Source organism: Etheostoma spectabile, chromosome 2 (assembly GCF_008692095.1).
Source record: "Etheostoma spectabile isolate EspeVRDwgs_2016 chromosome 2, UIUC_Espe_1.0, whole genome shotgun sequence".
Taxonomy (NCBI): Eukaryota; Metazoa; Chordata; class Actinopteri; order Perciformes; family Percidae; genus Etheostoma; species Etheostoma spectabile.
Window position 1 is genome coordinate 30,299,111 of NC_045734.1, and position 15,250 is coordinate 30,314,360.

The 15,250-nt window shown below is 40.8% G+C and overlaps 1 protein-coding gene across 1 annotated transcript in view; it reads left to right on the forward strand.

The window, feature by feature from the left end:
* Positions 1 to 15,250, forward strand: part of tenm3 (teneurin transmembrane protein 3) — a 257,341-nt gene that overhangs the window by 222,898 nt on the left and 19,193 nt on the right. The window contains 9 exon segments of the mRNA XM_032528287.1: positions 29 to 191; positions 1,042 to 1,180; positions 1,354 to 1,459; positions 1,685 to 1,827; positions 2,430 to 2,563; positions 2,566 to 2,607; positions 7,972 to 8,076; positions 10,301 to 10,431; positions 14,736 to 14,905. Coding sequence (XP_032384178.1) covers positions 29 to 191; positions 1,042 to 1,180; positions 1,354 to 1,459; positions 1,685 to 1,827; positions 2,430 to 2,563; positions 2,566 to 2,607; positions 7,972 to 8,076; positions 10,301 to 10,431; positions 14,736 to 14,905 — 1,133 coding nt within the window.

The following is a 15,250-nucleotide window of genomic DNA, read 5'->3' on the forward strand; positions in this document are numbered from 1 at the left end:
CCACTGTCTGCCTCCCTCTGTCCTGCAGAACGATGCCAACTGTGACTGCTATCAAACAGGAGACGGCTACGCTAAAGACGCAAGGCTTAATTGCCCATCCTCTTTAGTGGTGTCTCCGGATGGGACACTGTACATGGCTGATCTGGGAAACATCCGGATTCGAGCCATACGATGCAACCAACCACCTACTGGTATGAATATATAGAACACACACACATGCAAAGTGGACATACTAAGGTTGGTTATTTGGGAGGGCCAAATATTAGAAAAATATAAATAAAAAATTGATTTAAAACCTAATTCACCATTGTTGTAAGCCAATGACATCATAGCCACTCCCTAAAACTCCCCCTGCTTTATCACTGATTTTTAGATCAATGAGATCATAATTTAAAAAATCATTCTGTGTTGCAGAAGACTTAAGACTAGCGATTGAGACCATAAACTCATTATGAAAATGTTTACTGAAGTAATAAATCAAGTGAGAAGTGGGTCACTTTCTCACAGACTTCTACAGAAACCAACCTCCTTTTGCAACCGCAATTTTTGATTTTGTGGATCTAAAATTAAAATTGTTTTTTTTCCGACACTTTTGTTGTTTCTTTGTCACTTTTGTTGTCTTTTAAGCTCTTGTCGCTTTTTTTTAAACACTCTGTTATCGTTTTTCTTTTCTTCAAATGCTCAAAAATTAAATAAAACACATTCAATGAAAGTAGTGAACTGATGATTTATTTTACATGGACCCATCCATGTCATTTTTTTTTACAATTTGGTTGAAAGAAACACATATTTCTAATATAAAACCTTTTTGAAAATGGGTCAAATTTGACCCGAGGACAACAAGAGGTTTAAAATATTGAAAATAAAAGTTCTCAATGCAGACAATTACTCACATTTTAGAAACTGGAAACCATCAAAACAGTTGTGTGTTTAATGGTCTAATCATTTCACCTGGACTTGTAGGGTCTGTATATTTTGGGTATATTAATTCCTAATAAAACACATCCCAGTTTATCCATCTGCTTGTCTGTGTCTCTCCAGGCTCCCTGGCTTCAGGTCCCAGCTCCTATGAAGTGGCCTCTCCAGCCTCTCAGGAGCTCTATGTGTTCGATGGGAACGGGACTCATCAGTTCACCATGTCTCTGGTCACTGGAGACTACAAATACAACTTCAGCTACAGGTTGGTTTGTGTGGAAATTAACAAAGGACTTTTGCGTGCCCCTGAGCAAGGCCCTAAACCCAAACGGCTCCAGTGGAGCTGCTCAGTGGCAGCAGATCAGACTGTGGTTGTACTGGGCAGCTTCCAGGTGTCAATGTGTGTTTCTATGTGACAACCTATATTTTCATTCTCAGCAATGAGGAGGATGTAACCGCGGTGACAGACAGCAGCGGGAACACCCTCCGCATCCGTAGAGATACCAACAGGTTGCCCGTACGAGTGGTTGCCCCAGACAATCAGGTGAGAAGAGCAAGTCTTTTACCATGCTGCTAAACTTTAACTTGTTATCAAAAATTGATTGGAAAAACTGCATTCAGCCGACCACTAATTCTTTTTTAGCATTATTTTGAATACAATATTGCTTCTTATCAAAATAAGCATGCTGATGTTAATGGTCTGAGGCAACAGCTCACATGAAGTAGGAATCTGAACATGTGGCTGTTTGTGTTTTTCATTTGTCTGTAGGTCATCTGGCTGACCATCGGGACTAATGGAGGTCTGAAGAGTCTCACGGCTCAGGGTCAGGAACTGGTCCTGTTCAGTTACCATGGGAACAGTGGGTTGCTGGCTACCAAGAGCATCCAAATAGGCTGGACCACCTTCTATGAGTGAGCAGCACTGCTGGGTTTATATTTGAGTGCATGTCTGCACGGATGTGTGCAGATGGATGGAGGGACAGTTGTTTTTTTTGACACATTACTGAGAATTATATTAGCTCCTAATGGTTTTTACAGCATTGAAAAAACCTTGTGACAGAACAGCATCACCTGTGATCTACACCGTCTCAAACCAGCTCAACATCTGAAAGACGCTCCGCTTCTCCACTGTTTCAACAAGTTTGTTTCTAGTGAAATAATTGAAAAAACCTAGTTTCATGATATAGTAGAAATTTGCTGAGTTCAAAATTGACTTCCTCTAATTAGATTTCCAGATCTACCTGCTGCTGGTTGGGTCCAGTTTTAGTTCCACCTTCCCTGAGCTGCTCCAGCACATTCAGCTATAAGAAAGAATGTGTGTGTGTGTGTGTGTGTGTGTGTGTATGTGTGTGTATGTGTGTGTGTGTGTGTGTGTGTGTGTGCGCGCGTGTGCTCGTGTGCATGTTTAATGTCAATTCATAATGTTTTTACAGGGTTCCATAAAGCACATTACATTAATGGAAACTAATGTCCCTTTATTCCTCCTTGTCCCTGCGTCCCCACTGTCCTTGTAGCTATGACAGCGAAGGCCGTCTGACTAATGTGACCTTCCCCACCGGCGTGGTGACCAATCTCCACGGCGACATGTCGTCAGGGGCTGTTGCTGTGGACATTGAGACGTCAGGGAGAGATGAGGACGTTTCCATCACAACCACCTTTCATCAATAGACTCCTTCTACACTCTGGTGCAAGGTAAGCAAGGCACCGTACCCCCCCCCCCCCCCCCCCCCCCCCCCAACTGCTCAGGGACTGGTCCAGCACTGGCAGCCCACTTATTCTGACATCTCTTCAGCAAATTTTTTTTATTATCAAGTTGGACAGTCAGTCATAACAGTAAAAGAACATACATAAATGAACTATTTTAAAGCAAAACAATTCAGGGGTAAATTACGTGGTACTGGATCGATACATAGACTTTCATACTTGCCGATACGGATACCAGCGTTTTAGGCGGTATGTCAGCTTTTTCTCGATACTGGTATTGGTATTGGAACAACTCTAGTCATAAGTACATTACATTTAATGTTTTTTATTTCAATGTTAAATCTTTTGAGAAAGGACCTGAGATGAGCAAGTGAATTAGGGATTGATCCGTCAACGCATCCTCTCAGATAATTCTAGATTTGAGTTGGAACTGCAAAAGGAAAAAAAAACGTTTTCAACATCCTTATGATCCTTCACATCAGATATCCCACATAAAACAATAATTTAGCATAAAACCATATTTTAACACTAATGCCCTTGTTAAATCTGAGCTACTGACCCAGTTGAATAGCAGCCTCGAGGGGCCAGCAGCATTTTTTTCAGCAGCAGCAGAGCAGGTATTGATCAGAATGTAATAAGTTATTCAAAGCCATCGAACAGTGTATCATTCCTCTACATCAATGCATTTACATTATTTATTTGTTCCGCCTCCTCGCTTTCATCTAAACTGCCCAGTGTGCCAGTGTGCATGTAGGCTAAGTAATGTGAAATCACATTGGGTGCAGGTGCAGCCCAGAAATGGGAAACAAGCTAATGTAGCTGCTGCAGCTATATTTTGTCATGTTGATGTTGTTGTTGATTGCTTTGTGAAAGCAGGAGAACATGTCGGTAATGCAAGGCTTGAAAATGATGCTGAACAAGGAAAAAGTAATGAATGCAAGCAATACATTATCATGTTCCGGCTGTCCCCATTCATAACATATTGTATGAAGCCTATCTTTTGTGCAGGAAAATTGATGTGGGGAGTGAAAGATAAAATCCACCCAGCAGATCCACCCCATAATATTAGACTACAACATGCAATCCCCGTCAAACGATGACACAGTGGTTTCTATTGGCCGGAATCACATTTTGGACAGCTTTAAAAGGCTAACCCTCCTGTAATCCTTGGGGTCAATTTGACCACTATCAATGATTAAGTCCTTTAAAAAAGGGCCTGTCATCATTTGTTTTGCTTCATATTGAATGCCTTTTCTTACTTTTTTTTTTCATCCTGGACCCCATTTTCCTCTGTTTTGTGTCTAAGTGACTGATGTGAACAACAATCTTTGACATTGGTCCAGTATTACGCAAGATTGCTGCAGTCGGCAGCAGCAAAACAAGCCACAATGTAATAGGAAAATTGTCCAGCTTGTATTTATCTTCACAAAAGTACTTGTTTTGCCACTGACAGTCTCAGATTAATATCCTAAGTGTGTGACAGCCTTGTAAAAAGGATCCCTTCGGAGATAGACCTTTAAGCCCTCTATTAGACCTTTCTGTTTAACTAGAAACAGCTCTGAAGTCGCTAGCACTAAACCCACTAGACTCCATTTAAAAAAACAATACTTTTGGCTTTTGGCCAACATATTTTCACATGTAAATTGGCAAACTATGTGTTTATTTCAACCAAAACTAGTGTTGTGATGGTTGAAAAAGTGGAAAGACGACCCAAAACGGATGTCTTTATGTTAAAAAAAGGATCTTTACCAGAAAAGGTCGACCCCCTTAGAAAGCCTTTCCAAAAAGTCAGACCCTTAGAATATATGTCAGTGGCAAAACGCACTTTTGTGAAGGTCTCTATTAGCTTACATTGTAGATTGTTTTTCCGTTGCTGACTGCAGCGATCTCACTTAATACTGGACCAGTATTAGACACAAAAAAAATAAGAAAATAGAGTTCCTGCGAGGACATTGATACTTACACACACAAAACCGGGGAGGGACAAACATGTGAAAAGCTTGCAGAGCAGCTTTCTTAACCATTTCTGTTGCTGCTCTGTTCATACTCCATTGAAAAGGACCTCTAAGCAAGGTTTTTTGAATGTTGAGGAGGATCATGATTATGAGACGTGCTCCTCTGTTGAGAATGAGACTGTTGAGGTCTCTCAACCACCAGCGGATTGTGGTCTCTCTTAGCCTCAAGTGGACATACCCTTCCAAATATGGAATGGAGTGAAATAGAGCTCAACCGTCTCCGAGAGACCTTGGTTTCCGGAAGTAAATTTCCCATTCATTTCTCCCATTGATGTCTGGAAAAATGTGTATATAAAGAGTTTTAGACCATGCCTTAGGCTAACCAGACAACCTAGACAAATACAGACTTGAACAATACATGAGCAATCAATGTGTGCAAGTGTAACTGTTAAGAAGGAGCTGTTTGTATGCCTTTTTGAAATATGAGAGGGAAGATAGTGTTCTGATATGTGTATGTGTATGTATTAAAAAAGGATTTCTGCCCATAGTTGTTTTTGGATGGGGGGACTGGAATGATGCCTGTGAGACTGACCTAGTGAGGCATACTGGTCTCATATTTTATGTTAGGAGAACTCCAGCAAGTGCTGGTAAGGTTCCATTTTGAATCTGAAAATAAAATGCAGTAGCGTGGCTGTTTATGTAATTCTGGGAAGTCAGAGCGTTTGAGCGTGCGAGTGCAATGCAATGGCGAGACCACTTTGGAAGATTACTGTGGATCTTGAGAGCTCGATTGGATAGTCGTATAGTATCGGTTCAGTAATTTCCTTAGTGGTGAGAGACCACATAGGAAGACAGTAGGACATAGTTGAAAACACAATTGCATGTAGGTAGGTTTCAGAAACAGAAAAAGATATGATATGATCTTGTTATACACAGAGTTTCTGATTCAACTTTTATGTTGAGTTAGAAATGTGTTTCCGGTATGTAAGGTGTGAATCATATAGCACACCAAGATATTTGTAAGTCTTTGTGACGACAAGAGCTTGGTTTACAACGTAAGTGAAATGAAGCGGACGAAGATGGATGGATGGAATATACAGTATAACAGCTGTTATGTCAGCTACAACCTGTTTTTCCCAGTGTTTAGTGTGAGTTAACACTATTTAAGACTAAATCAAGCTGTCAGCTAGTGGTTAGCCAAATTCGCTGTTAGCTAAACTAACGTTAGCATCACTGTGGAGGCTAACGGCAGAAGCATGGAAAAGATCGTGATACGTGCAGTGTTGTAAATCCTTGTGAAACAGGATTGTCATCTTGCGCGAGTGCAGAGATCGGGTACCGATCCCCCTCCTCACCACCATGAATTCCACCAGTGTGGGATTGTGGGATTATTTGGGATTGTGGGTAATGAAGTACTTATCCAAGACATCACAAATAAGACATTTGTCTCAAAACAGGTTGGTGCCCCATGAACATTTTGCGTCTATATGAGCATATACAATCACTTAGTCATGTTTTAGCTGGTTTTATGTAAGTCTACCATCCAATCCACTTCATTTATTTAGCACAAAACAAACACAAAGTTTCCCAAATGCTGCACAAAAAGATAATACAGAATAAATAGATAACACAATAAAAACAATAAAAAGATGAGGTACCAAATATAAAGATGAAAACAATAAAATAAAGCAGCAGCTCCGAGAGGTAAGGTGTTGGTAAGGCCATTCAAGGCTTTAAAAGCAATTAAAAGAATTTTAAAATGAATCCTCAAATGGACGGGTAGCAAGTAGAGTGAAGCTAAAATAAGTGAAATGTGCTCATACTTCCATCGACCGTTGATGATTTTTTGGCTTATACTCCAATTGTCAATGGAGAAATTGCATTGTATTTCTACTTCGTGAACCTGTTGTGGGTGGGTCTGTTGAGCTTTATGGAATCATGGTCCCTCTCCCTACTCGAAAAATTCAGTACGGGGGGGGGGGTAACTGATCTGCTGATCAAATGCAAAAAATGGCTCATTGTGCTCTTATATTATTAGATTAGATTAGATTCAACTTTATTGTCATCACACATGTACAGGTGCAATGCAACGAAATACAATTATGAGCGTGATCTCTTATGTGAATCGGACCTTGAGACAGGGCAGATAACAGACACTAGAGATGTATGGAGCTATCAGCAGCCGCAATCCAATCTGTGAATTTGCCCATCAGTGTTTTAAATTGTTAAATAACTGTGGCATCTTTCTCTTTTGAATTTGGCCTTGAAAAATAATACCAATAAATTCGACGTAAAAGGTTTTTGTTAGGAAAGTCTTGCTTAGTTTTTAAAAGACAATCAGTCAAACAAGAATATTTTACCTGATGGCATGTCAGAAGGAAGAAGGGGGAAGTAACATTTCTCTAGACTAGAGAGCTTCTATCTCTCTCTTACTCTCTCAGACACACGCACACACAGAGCCATTAGTTCTGCGAGAGGTCAAGGGGAACCTAATTAAAAGAGGCTGCGGAATGTTAATACCTGCTCTGTGCTCCATTAGCAGGTTCAAACGCTGCCCAGCTAAATTAATTCTACTCTTTTCTCTCTTTACATCACTATATCGCCCTCCCTCTCTCACTTGCACTTTCTTGCTCTCCTCTCCGTCTATTTTTTCTCTCCTTCCCCTCGGTTCAGTAAAAGTGGGTTCTTTTACTGCAGACATTTTGGCCTGTCATGGTAGGAAACGCACAGGTGTAATTGAGGATGTTACAAATGACTGCTTTCCATTTAGGGGAGCTAGTTCCAGGTTGCTGGTATTGTGCATGCTGGCTCACTGTCATGACTTACTGGGACACTTGGATGGAACTGAGCCATGGTTTACAAAATGCATTTCACCTGTGCTTTTCCTGCTATGACAAGTCAGAAGGTGCTTCTCATGTTGATTAAAATGCCCCCTCGACCCCTCCACTTGCCCAGCTTCCCTCCCACCGAGGAGGCATGGGAGAGACTTGAGGAAATCATGCGAGAAGAGAGGAACCAAGGAAATGTGTTTCAGAGGGATGAGACGTCCTTTCCTCTGAAGCGTCACATGAATTTGTCAGCTGTTTGGGCCGAGTTAGCAACTCCTTCAGCTGCACGGCTCCCAGGAGGGCTGCTGTCGTGTATCCTCGCCTATAGCCCCACGGTGACCCCTCCTCGATGCTTGCTCCTCGGTCCTCAGGGCAGAAATAAGAGCTTTGAGAGACGGCCTTCACCAAGGAGGGACAGAACAACTTCCGGTTTAGCCGAGGACCGAGGAATCGAGGAGCTATCAAATAAGGGACATGAGCAGCACCTAAAATGTCTCCTGTGAAAAAGTCTATTGATACTATGTTTTTGAATAAATTAATGATTGTCTCTCTGTCCTTCTGTCATATAGACCAGCTTCGCAACAGCTACCAGGTGGGTAATGACCATTCACTGAGGGTGATCTATGCCAATGGGATGGACACACACTACCAGACAGAGCCCCATATACTGGCAGGTAAGCTGTTTTGAGCACGTTACCCAGAATGCATAATATGGACTAATCAGCGGTGTCATGTAAAAAGGATTATCTTACAGATTGGTTGACATTGGTAAAATTACTTTAGCTTGCTTTATATTATGCAGTATGTGTATAGGCTACCTTCATGAACAGCTTATGATTCATAAGTAAATCAGATTTCCATGTAAATGTGTTAAGCTAAGAGTTTTCATGTTGCATGCTCTGTCAGAAGCCTTTTGCCAACACAGCTCTCTGTAGGTAAACACCATGTGACGGGCCTGTTTGTGAAAAGGATCATAGTAGGGTATCAGTGTCAGTGTCATGTTCTCTGTTCTACTCCAACACTCTGTGCAGGCCACTGCATTTCCAGCTGTGGAGATAGTGTTTTCAGCTCACAGTTTGATATGACACAATAGGATTTGATTTTCTCTGAGAGTATCAGAAAATATCACAATTTTAACACAAAGTACCACATGTTAACCCTCTGAGGACCAAGCTCCTACTCAAGAAGGGATATTATAATATCTAATTTCAGACATTTATCTACTATTTATATCATATATATTATATATTACAGTACTTTGTGAACCTAAGACTTTGGTCAACTCATTTCAATTACCAAAACAATTCATACAACACATAATAACTTAAAACTTATAAAGTTTAGTTTTCAAATGAGGTTTGAGGACTTTCAAAAAGCCAAACATAAATGTTTCAGCTTTAGCGCTAAATTATCTCTTCACACGTTGCTCTGGAAAAGTGTGGGCGTCACTATACACAAAGCTGAGTTTGTTCTGAACATTTTGTTATGAATCACATTTGGATCAATCGTATGTAGAGTAAAGGTAAATTTAAGAAAGGATGTGAAAATGCCCTTAGACCTCAGATGGTTAATGCCTTTGATGTGATCATCTTTCAACTCGTACCACTAGTGTTTACACATTTTAGTCCATTTACTGCAAATCTTTTATATTATATGTGTCTTTGGTTGCTGACTATTTTCCAAAGCACCGCAGTAGTGTGTCCATGTTTTCAGATGGTTTGCATTCATGTCAGTACAGTGTAAACATCTGCGTGTAGAGACATGTGCTGCATGTACTGTAGGTCATCTGTCGTAATAAATGTCATTTTATCATTGCATGGTGATGAAGTGCAGACTTTTAGGATTTACAAGCCTGCATTAGCAGCTGACCTACCGAACTGCAGCAATATAACATTCACAACAATAAATACACAAGTGATGCTTACAGTGATTAATGATCACCTCAAGTGTCAAATCTCTGCAGGCTCATTTTCACATGTTGGCATAAAGCCAAAACACTACAGCATGCTTTTGAACATGTTTAGTAGCAGTTCAAATTGATTGATATGATATGTGATTTACATTAAATGGACTACATTACCATATTTAAACCCCATGCAAAGCCCGTCTTGATACCTAAGTCAGAGTCTGAAGTTTTAGACACTAAACCTTCCAGAGAGGCTAATGGCTTCCCTATATGATCAAAATCCATACTGGCATGTACTTTGTAGGGCTAGGTATTGTTTAAATAATTAGGATACCAATACCATTAAAGTGATACTGATACCAATAGAGAACGACATGTGGTACCTTTTTTTTTTTTACTTCATTTGATCATGTGAATGGAAGCACACATTTGTGTAGCATGCCTCCATTACTAGCTGCTGCAGTATTTGGCCAATCACACGTCGCATTGATTTGAACGCTTGGTGATTGGTCGCAAGCAAATCCACACAAGTAATCTTTTTTTTCAAGTTTTGAGTACAAATAGGATCAGACGCAGTATTGAGTCCTGATACCCAGCCATAACTATGTCGCACTTGATAAAGAAAAGAGCTCAGTTGTATATTATATTACTAGCATGATTAGGATGGTCTGCCATGCATTGTAAAAAGGTGCAGCTTCACAGGTAGTGCACAAGATACAATACCCATGATATTGCAATGAAGTTAGAAACAATCTAAAAAAGAGCAATAGTTTGATTTCCTTTACAGGGAGTGACTCATAAGTATCAAACTGTCAAATAAACAAAGCCTTCAGCAGGCACCACTCTAACATTTACACACACACAGCAGATGTCAAGCGTGTAAACAGCACATTTATTTAAAGCTTGTTTTGCTTTGCATATTCTGTCTTTATATTTTTTTCAGTATGATATTGTCGGTAATCATGTCTACGTGTATTCATTTCCATTTTAAGGTGCTGCTAACCCAACTGTGGCCCGACGCAACATGTCGCTGCCTGGAGAGAATGGCCAAAACCTGGTGGAGTGGAGGTTCAGGAAGGAACAGACACGTGGAAAAGTCATTGTCTTTGGTAGAAAGCTCAGGGTGAGTGTGCTAGATAGCCTTTTCATCGCTGACTACTGATCTACAAACACTGGCATTATTTCTTAAATGAAAGAGAAATTAGGGTGAGACTGACGTGCATGTTCTTTCATTGAAAATGATTTAACTCAGACCATGCTGACCAACGGATAGGGAACAATTTAATTGATCGTGTATTTATTGTATAAATATATGATTACTATCCTAGGGATAGCACATACCGTATAGACTTGCACATTTACACCTACAGGCAATTTAAATTCCCCTGCATGTGTTTTGACCGTTTGAAACCCACACACAGACGGTGAGAGACCATACAAGTGCACTGCACACAGTGTGACCCCAGCTGGACATTCAATGTAAATCCAACACATTATTGCTTTAATGCAACACTGCTCACAAATCACTGAGTCCTCTGACTCCTCCTATCTTGTCCCCATCTGTGAGCAGCTTGATGTGGGCTACATAGGGGTTTCTTGTTGTTCTGTGACTGTTGTTTTTACAAGCTATTTGAAGAGAAGGAAGGGACAGTGATTTGTCTGCAGCACTTGAATAGTACATGAAGTGCTCTCTTACTAGCCCAGTCTAATAGGAGGAAACTCTACAGTCATGTGGCCTCTGGAGGGTTTCAGCCACATAGCGGTGTCATTCTCAGCATGGTCCTAATGAATGTAACAGCATGTGTGGTCCACTAGTGGTAATGGGGAGTGTTGTATCGTGAGCTAGCAATGAGTTGCAGGAAGATGTGGTTTCTGAAAATAGGTGTGCAAAGGTGAGCATAAATACAGTTTACTGTATGTGTCAGTTACGTGTGTGTGTGTGTGTGTTGTGTGTATGAGAATTTGTCTTCACTAACACAAAGACAGTCCAGCTGTGCTGCCGCAGCAACAAGATGCCAATTTGAGGCAGTAATGTTGATGTGGTGGTTGTGGGGCTGGATGAACAGCAATGAACTTTAGTCCAGCCATTCTGCTAAATGCTAATATTAATACTGTTTTTATACAGTGTGCCAACCCTATTGAGGAATGTGCATTGAGCACACGATGTAAGTGAATGGGAAACTGCATGGTAGAGCAGTTTTTGGATGAAATAATGAGAATGCCTACTGTAAGACACACACATACACAGTGTCGACGGCGGCAAGCTTTATGACATGAATTGAAAGAATGTAGGACAGTGGTGATGGGATTTTCAATCCTGAGAAGTATTAGTTTATTATTATAATAGCCTATTTTAAATTGTCAATAATGTATGGAAGACATACAGTGGATTCAAACGATGATGCGAAATCAGTGGTGCTGTCTAGAATAATTTGGTTTTTTGTGCTTTGAAGCTTCGGTACTAATCAATCACTCATTTTCAAAGCCTCTGATTAGGACTCAGCCGGCCAGCGTGCTGTGGAATTACGCACCGCCGCACTATTTCTACCTCCATTATGTCACCTGAACTACAGCCGGCTGCTGCATTATGACCACACGGACATCTACATGTGATCTACACATCCGACTGTTGTGTTATAACGCAACATTTCTCCATTTCTTAGCTGAGATGGACAGAACAGCGATGTAGCAAACATTTAACTGCCTAATCCCGACAAAACACCACCGAGAATTTCAGCCTGCATGCACATTTTTTGAAAGCTTGTTTCATTTAACTGTCCATTTTTTGAGGATTCTGATATTACAGTTTTGAAAGTAAAAGAAAACAAACAAAAAAATGAATATTCAAATCCCCAAATTGAAAATCGAATACCTAACCAATTTCAAAATAGTCCAATATGGAGGGCCAGCCCTAAAAATCAGTAGATAGTCCCAGGGCTTCAGACTGGGACCAAATGGTTGCATTTTGCATTGTGTAACCAGTAAATTTGCCCTCTTTTTTCTACATGTTAATGTGTAAAAAAAGGATAGGGATGTGAGAAGGCTAGGGAATGGAATGGCCACTGTAAGTGGCTGTGTGGGCAGGGTCCTAGATATAATTGAGCGTGCGTAAATGTTTGTCGGAGGGAGACAGATATCACGGCAATGAGCAAGCAAACTGCTGACTCGTTCTCTTCCGACCTGCGGCCAGTGTGCTAGTGCCAGAGTCTACAGTGTCACAGTCGGATGATGATTCAGAGTCAGAGGTTTGTGCGGTGAAAAAGGCCCAAACCCACCATTTTCAGGAAGACTGGCTCACTGCAGAATGATTTGCCTCGAAGCTTTGTTTAATTAATGTTACCAACGTATCACTCACGGTGTTTCCGCACAGAGGATTTTTACTGTCGCACACAGGGCTGACGCTGCTCACGACACATACCATGAAGACTGATTACAAAATCAAGAAAGCACGTAAAGGGCTAGGAGAAATAACAGAAAGTGTCCAAAGTTTGGAATCAGTTCAAACATAATTAAAACGAGAACTCTGTGTGTGTGTGTGCCGTGACATGTTAATAAATGAAAAAGCTACGCCTCGGCGGCTACTTTCAGAAGACACGAGGCTGTAAATCAGAGCGCAGATGAGGCAGAGATGATGTTGAAATGAAGGAAGAACATCTCTTCCCCCTTGTTAAGTATTGTTTTTAACTGTGAAATGACCGAAAGGTTACTAAGCACTTTTTTTATTCTGAATGAATGATATATTTATGGTATGGTACATATGTTTTAATCATTAGTCATGACAGCGATGGTGCTGTCGGTTTACCTTCTATGTTGCATCTTCAAAAGTGCACAATACGATGTGACACTGCATTTGTAACAGCAAGTTGTAATTTCTGTATCAAAGTGTTTGTTAGTAATACAGTGGAAATTAGTAGAAATGTGAATATTTGGTTAGCGTGTTGATTTGTGGTGTGTGCCCCTAAATTTTCTGGTTGCACCCCTAAAATTTTCCGTTGTGGGCCACTGGAGCCCTGAGTTCATGGGCTTGGCGCTTTTGTTACATACAAGGTTTCAGGTTAGAAAGGGTGAGAAAAACCCAGGATGTGCTGAACTTGGCTTGAGATTGGATTGATGACCAAACCTGTAGTTGTACAGTAAATACAGCCCAGACATTCTGCCATTGGTGCCTTTCTATTCTAGGTAGTTAGGTACGTTGAAATAGAAGTCACGGTTTGCTCCGCTCCATTATGAACATGACAGGCCATGCCAATCTGCAAAATGATTGGTTTCCCCTGATATGGTGTGGCACTCTGCATGGCACTCTGCATGGCTTTTGGCTGTTATCCAGGCTTGTTTCTCCTCCAGCTGGCAACAAGCCACCATCCACATATTCTTCTTCTCTGCCCCCTTTATTCACGTCGCTGCATTCAACTGGTGCTAATTTCCGAATGAATGAGTGGCTAAATGAAAATATGAGAAAAGTGACTCTTGAACATTTTCCAGCAAGTCTCTCTCTTTAATGAAACGGGTCTGTAAAACAATCGATTGGCTAATTCTTAGTATTTCCAGGAGTCATAAGGTGAGTTTAGCTCTGAACCTGGGTTATCTGTCTTCGTACATCGGAGTTTGAACAAACGGCACACCATTTAGAAAGCAATAAAGAGTGGCCAGCTGGCTCTGTGATGCTACAGTGTTTTATTGGTCTTGGATCAGAAGTTTGTTTTAATTCACTGCCTGAGGTCCATATGTTGAAGTGAACAGCCAGTTATTAACAAGAATTTAATAATTTAACAGCTGGGCGTATTTATTGTTTGTCTGTTTAGCCAGCTGGCTAATCTTTTATCCTGAAGCATTCTCATTGTTATATTTATCATATCTTATTTTGTGGACCAATGATTTAAAAGAAGAGAAAAAACAGACTTTGCTGAGTCATTGTCCTTCCCCTGTCTCTCTGTTGATTGGCCCATCTGTGCGGATTGTCAGGAAATTAGCTGGTTGATTCCCTTAGGTTTGGTAACCTATTGCTCCATCACTGATTTCCACATGTACAGAAAATATATCTAAATCTAACTAGGCCCCGGATGCAGCGACGGTGCCCTTGCTAAATAGATCGTGGAGATAGCGGAAGGAACTATACATCCGGTTGTTTAATCAATCTACTGATGTGGTTCTCAGAATAAACCAGTGTTTTTTTGAGGGATCTAATGCTTTTCTATTGTGGGTTGAAATCAAAATTGCAGCAAGGCCTTTAACAGGCGTTCTGATTTTAGTCATGGTCGCACTTTGAAGGGAGCATAGCAGGGATTCAGCATATCCGCAAGTAATATAATCAGTGTCAGATACCAACCCTTCCATGTTATAGCTGGTCAAAGATATATACATATATACAGTATATGATCACAAGAGTTTCTTTATTTATTGGTTGTTTGTTTGTCTCCACCTCTTCAGGTGAATGGTAGGAACTTGCTGTCTGTGGATTACGATCGCTCGCTGCGAACAGAGAAGATTTATGATGACCACAGGAAGTTCCTGCTGAAGATCATCTATGACACGCAGGGCCATCCGACACTCTGGGTTCCCAGCAGCAAGCTACTGTCAGTGAACTTGACATACTCCAGGTAAGTGCTTCTATATTTGGGGCAATTTATGATTCACTCAATTACAGAAAGCTGTAACATATAGGTTAAGAAAAGGGTCTCACTCTACATTACACTTGTTGACCACACCCTGAGATGGATGGATAAATAGATGGATGGATGGATGGAACTTTGTCCTCCATCCACATCAACAGAGAAAGGCTTTTCAACACAATAATGGCCTTCCTAATGGCAGCAAAATCTTAAAAGCGCTGGCTGAGCCCAGTCACATATTTCCTCATTTTTCCAGATGCACTTTCTGGTCACTTTATTAGGTACACTAATCCAATACAAAAGCTCTGCCAGGCTTTCTAATCTCCCAAAGCT